This window comes from Propithecus coquereli, unplaced genomic scaffold (assembly GCF_000956105.1).
Source record: "Propithecus coquereli isolate 6110/MARCELLA unplaced genomic scaffold, Pcoq_1.0 Scaffold396, whole genome shotgun sequence".
NCBI classification, from domain to species: Eukaryota; Metazoa; Chordata; class Mammalia; order Primates; family Indriidae; genus Propithecus; species Propithecus coquereli.
The window spans coordinates 280354-286779 of NW_012149685.1; the positions used below are offsets into that span (position 1 = coordinate 280354).

The following is a 6426-nucleotide window of genomic DNA, read 5'->3' on the forward strand; positions in this document are numbered from 1 at the left end:
TATAGATGAGAAAACTCAAGAAAAGTTAAGTGATTTTTTTATAAGAGCATTTTAAAAATTAATGGCTGAACTAAGACTTCTGACTTCTTGTCAGTTGTTCTTCATACCATGTCATAAAGCAGAAACTTTTAAGAAAATTTATTGCATAATATTTTGAATTAGTGAGGAGATAATCTTTAGTTGGAAATAAATTCTAGGATAATTATCCTTAAGCAATAGAATTTGATTAAGGTAAATATTTCTGGGGCTTTTTGTTTTTAAAAATAATCTTCTTCAGGTGTTTTTAGTTATGAAAGTGCTCATGCACATTAAATGCATGGTCATTATATAATAAACTTGGAAAATACAGAAAAATATTGAAGAAAACTTAAGTAGAAAAGGATTTGATAATGATATAGATTTAATTTAGGAGCTTTTTGTTGGTATTTATTGTGGTTTCATCAGTTAAAACATTTTTAATATAGGTACTTGCTAAAGGTAGTAGACAATTTTGGAGAACAGTATTATCTTCTATGTGCTACTTTAAAAAGTTAGTTTTAGTTCTCTTTGATTCTTAGGTTTAGACAAAAAGGTGTTTCTTTTACAAAAAACTATTTCACATTTATGTATCACTTTTAAAAGCAAATGCTATAATACACATTATATAGTATGTGTTGATAATAAAACCCCAAAATGCTTTAAAACAGGGACATGAGAGTAAGAGTCTGGGGAAGAATAATTGTGACAGAGGTTGTGGGTTAGGGGAAGCTAGTGTAATTAGCGTAAGATACTCAGACCCCAGGCTTACTAGTAGTTGAGGAGAAGGAGAAATGTGATAGGTTCTGAAGTTCTCATTATCAAACAAAGCTTACCAGATTAATGGAGGGCTAGCTTTTAAATGTATGGCAAAGTTTTTTTGCCTAGATTTTTAGAATCTATTTAAAGCAGAAAAAAATCTATTAACATTAAATACAAACTTTCAGTATTAAATGTCATAAAACAATTTTTTTAACATAACTTCACATGAAGCTGAATTTTAAAATATGTTCAAAGAAAAATCTTTAAAGTTTACTTTTATCTCATGAAAGCCATGTAATCATTTGAAATGTCTTCTCTGGTATCAAAGAGAAGCTAATACTTTAGTAGAAATAGGAAAGTGTGAACAACATTATTATTGAAAGTACTAATATTTTCACTATTAATAATTAAGAGGTAATCCACACTCACTGATTGAAATGCTCATTGCAAACTTTGTCTCATGTCAAGCTTTTCGTGACTCAGGGAAGGCTTTATTTCCTTTCAGTGTTGTTTGGCATTTTTCAAGCTTTCTTCTTAAAAGAGTATTTTCTGTGAAAATCTTTGCATTTGTATAAACAACTGCAACTCCAACAACTCCAACTTTGTATGGAGACTACAAAGGAAAAATTTTGTAATGAATATTTTGTAAATAAAGGTACATTTAGCTATAATTTCCCATTTTCCCTATGTATGGTGACTATTGGGACTCTCTGTACTTTAAAATACCATCATGATAATAATTATTTATGAGGCATACATAATACATCTTAGTAGGTCATCTAACACGGTGAGGATATTACAGAAAATGTATTGGATAGTCTTTTGTTGCAAATTATAGAAACAGATGAAATAAAAATTGATTAGTTTATATAACTGGGAAGTTTCTGTAACTGATTTTAGATATTGTTAGATCTAAGATCTCAAATGTCAACATATCAGTCTGTCTTTTTCTTTCTCTGTTTTTCTGTGCATCTCTTTCCTCACTTTTCTCATCTCCACCGCTGGCAACCCACTACTGCTTTCTCCTAGGATGGATAAGAAGGGAATAGAGGCATAAGACTATTTTTAGTCCATTTCTTCTTTTATGTAGGGCATAGAGCTTCTCTGGTAGTTCAAGCTAGGAGCCCATAAATAGTCCACATATATATAAAATGATCTGTTCCTTTTTGGTATTATCAAGAGCCTACATCTTACAGAGATAGGAGATGAGCCCCTTTTAATGACACTTTTCTCTAGGACATTGCTCAAGCAATGATAGGGCTTGTTTAGTAGTACATGGAGTAGACCACTGGGAGTGGACCAGGAGCTAGAATTCAGCTATAAAGCAGCAGGCAGGGTTCACTTTTATAAGAGCTGGTGAGTTGCTTTTTTTAGGGCTTCCAGATTTCATTTGGAGGGGCATGTGTATTTTATATGGCTCATACTGTTTGTATACCTTCTACATAGGGTAACCATACTTCCCTCTTGGCTCTGGTTCACCCCTGTTTTCCTGGTAAAATTATTAATAGTATCACTTTCATTCTTTAAAGTTATTAATTTTTACGATAAATTATATGTAACCCCAATAATTCTTTTGATCAGCAAGTGAGGTATGTTACATTTCTCAACTTTTCTTGTATAGGGAAACCAAGAATGCCAACTCATTTTGCCTTGTCTGTGATAATTGAAAAACCTGCAAAGTAATGAATTCCTATAGTTGCATTAGAAATTCAGTAGCCAGGGTAGATCTCTCACAAAGACTTAAAGGAGCTTCCTGGGGTTATAATTAACACCTCTTGACAGCTGGACTAACCAGGTCCTTGGATTAAGGACTGTGTGTTTTGAGCAGCCAGTCAGCTAGAGTGATCCTGATCTGGTGATCCATAAAGCTGTGTGCAAGATTGAAGCACTTCAGGGTACTTGGAAAGTTTTTTATTTCAATAGTTTCCTTAATTTCAGTAAGTAGTGATTTGTGGAATATTGTTTGAGACCACCCCATTGGGCTAGACCATGCCAGGACCGGGTTACCAAAGAGCACAATAAACACACAAGTGTGTGAATCCATGAGTATTTGATGCAGAATGATTTATAAGGTTTTCAGGCTGTGGAGGTGTTGGCTGGGAAAGAGAATGCTAGTCTGAATCTGGGAAGTCAAACAGAAAGGCCAAGAGTTTGGAGTAGGTTAAATGGTTTATCAAGTTGAAGGATAAAGCAAGGTTTGGTGTACCACATGGTTAGGCATAAGGTATAGATGTAGATCAAAAGGGCAGTTCTAAATCCAAGAATGTGGTCCATCCATTGCTGTACCGGTCTTAAATACTCTGCTAGACTAGCGACCTAGTATTAAAGGGTTCAAAGAATGTTAGACAAGTCTGCTTTCCTTTTCTGCCCTTCCCTGTTGAAGTAATTTCTATTGAGTAACTTTAGTAATGGTAGGAAATAAGTATAAAATAAGGGAAATACTTCAACAATGGGGAAATGTTTTTTTCTTGCTGGATTAATGAAGTACATATGTATTCAGAAAAGTGAATTTTAGGTAAAATGGAATATGTAAATATCTTTAGTTTTTTAATAAAATATTTTAAATTGAGCTTTTATCTATAAATTTGAAATATGGTATTAGCATCTTGGTTTGAGTTTAGAAGGAACAAAGCTTGTTTAATAATTAATGAAGTTTTATCAGAATATTATTTGTCAGTTTCTCATCTACCCATCTTTCACAGGCTTGACACAACTCTCATAGACTTTACTGACATGAAGTGCCAACGAGGGGATTTAAGCTTCATTTTCAATGGGGATGCGGCGCCCTCTGAATCTTTTGTAGTATTAGACAATGAACAAAAAGTTTATCAGCGAATACACCATGAGGTGAGCATGTTGTCTTGTCAGTATTCCTCTAAATGGTTCAAAAAAAGATCTCTGTTTTTAGCCAAGCCTCCATGTAATGTCTTTAAAAGAATAAGGTATAATTGAGATGGTTTATTCCTAAAGCTTTCATTTCCTTACCACTAGCTTTATTTTTATTTTTTATATTTCTGTCATCTGGTTTCCATCTTGATCAGTCCATTGAATCTGTTAGATCAGAATTCACTGATTATCTCCTAGATCAATGAACTCCAACTTCTCTTAGTTCTCATTTGTAGTTTTCATTTGTTGAACCTGTGCTTGCCCTTTACCATTTATTGTCTTATTTCCTTGCCTTCTTTCAATGTTGCTGACTCTCTTTATCTCCTTAATCAGCGGTCCCCAACCTTTTTGGCACCAGGGACCAGTTTTATGGAAGATAATTTTTCCATAGATGGGGAGGTGGGTGTGGTTTCGGGATGATTCAAGCTAATTACTTTATTGTGCAGTTAAACCTCTCTGCTAATGATAATTTATTTGCAGCTGCTCCCCAGAACTAGCACCACTGCCTCAGCTCCACCTCTGATTGTCAGGCATTAGATTGTTATAAGGAGTGAGCAACCTAGATCGCTCTCACACACAGTTTACAGTAGGGTTTGTGCTCCTGTGAGAATCTAATGCTACTGTTGGTCTAACAGGAGGCAGAGCTTATGTGGTTATATGAGTGATGGGGAGCGGCTGTAAATACAGATGAAGCTTTGCGCACTTACCAGCTGCTCACCTCCTGCTATATGGCCTGGTTCCTAACAGGCCACGGATAGATGGGTATCGGTCTGCAGCCCAGGGGTTGGGGGCTGTAGTCCTTAATAGTAACACCTCTTTTGGTTATGTCTACACTGTTATCTACTTTTCCTAACTCTTTGGCTACCTTTCATTTCTCTATCCTTTCCCTCTTATAGTGCAACATTATTTTCCTTCTGTAATGTCTTATCTTCATGTTAAAAAACCATATACACTATCATTTCATCCTTTGTTCCCTTTTCCTGCTGTAAACCAAAGAAAGAGTTTTTCTGGTATGTATATGTCATTGATAGCCCTACGGATTTTTAATATATTTAAAAAAATTTTTTTGGAGGTGGGGTCGTGCTGTGTTGCACAGGCTGGTCTTGGACTCCTGGTTTCAAGTGATCCTCCTGCCCCAGCCTCCTGAATAGCTGGAACTACAGGAACATGCCACTGTGGCCAGCTACCAGATATCGTTTAAGTTAATGTCTTTTTGCCACTCTTTGTCTTTATTTTGTCTCTATTTTTTATCATTTCATTTTCCCACATTGTCATTCACCATATCTTACGGCTCCTTCTTTAGTATCTCTTAGATTAGACCTTCCTATTGCCATATCTATTGACCAGATCTTAGTTACCTTATATGTGAACTGTTGAAATAAATAGCTTCCTAACTGGCACTGAGCAATGAAGATTTCGAAAAGGAGAAGAAAAAAAGCAGAAAAAAAGGCTGTTCCTTGTAGAGAAAACCAAATGAGTAAAGTCACGGAAGTAAGAGTAAGAATGGACTGTTTGGGAAAGACAAAGGAGATCTGTCTGACTACAGTGAAAGTTTCTCTTATTGAGCATGAGATAGTATTAATAGTTTATAGAAGGCCTTAAAATTAAGCAAGATAAGATAATTTAGCATCTGCTGCAGTTGGCAACAGAGTCATAGATTTTTAACAAGGTATTAATTTGATCAAAAAGTAATTTAGGTGACTTAATCTTATGTATTTCTTTTACTTTCCATCCTTCCCTCCCTTCCTTCCTCAAACATTTATCAATCTCCTAATAAAGGCTAGAGATTGCTAGGTGCTATGGATAGTGGCATTGTATTAATAGTGTGTATATCAATTACTGTCATATACAGATATTAATTGCCAGCATATTAGGACTATAATCTAAGTGCTTTACAGCTCTCTTCATTAAATCCTTAAAATAATCTGCCAAATTAGATAGTGTCTCCATTTTACAGATGAGAAAATTGAGGCTTATAGATATTAAATGACATCTCCGGGATCCCATAAGGAGTATGTAAGATGAATTTGAAAAAGGAGAGATTGGAGGCAGGGACATTATTTGAGAAGTTTTTATAGTTATCCTGTTCAGAGGTGATGAGGATCTTGGCTAATCCTCATCCAAGGTGAATAATTAAGGTGAATAATATATAGTGAGTAATTAAGAAAGAGAAACTGACATACCTTTCCAAGAATGAAATTATAAGATTTGCTAATAGTTTGAATGCAGTCAATTAAGAAGAGGAAAGAGTTAAGGGTGAATGTAGTGATGCTGGCTTGAAGAGTGGATAATGGTGTTGCCACCAACAGAATTGGAACATTTGGAAAAGGAAACAAGCTTGAGGTTTTACGTGATACTCATTTTGAGTCCATTGCTAAAAGCAGTGTACTTCTTTCAACTTTTTCTTTTTTAAATTTCACTGAAATATTTGCTATCATTTGGTAACTTAGTTCTTGAAATGTTCATTTCCTTTTAATTTGACCTTGGACAGTTCTTTCCTCATTTCTCCTTATTTTCCTTTGCCTGTTCCTTTTTCTCTGCTCACTTCTTAAATATCGGTATGCCTTTGATGTGGTTCTCATTTTTACAAACTGCCAGTATAATCTCTTCCATTCCTGCAGCTTTAATTACCTTTTATAGGTTGATGATTCACAAATATATATTTGTATTCCACACAATTTTGCCTAATGGATATTATGTGTATCTCCAAGGTACCTCGTAATTCACCTAATTTAAAACTAAACTTACTATTTTCTCTCCAAA

At 34.7% G+C, this 6426-nt stretch overlaps 1 protein-coding gene across 1 annotated transcript in view; it reads left to right on the plus strand.

The window, feature by feature from the left end:
• The window catches only part of ANKRD13C (ankyrin repeat domain 13C), a 136325-nt gene that overhangs the window by 81328 nt on the left and 48571 nt on the right, over positions 1-6426 (plus strand). Inside the window, exon 4 of the mRNA XM_012652673.1 lies at positions 3480-3624. Coding sequence (XP_012508127.1) covers positions 3480-3624 — 145 coding nt within the window. The remainder of the gene's footprint in view (positions 1-3479; positions 3625-6426) is intronic.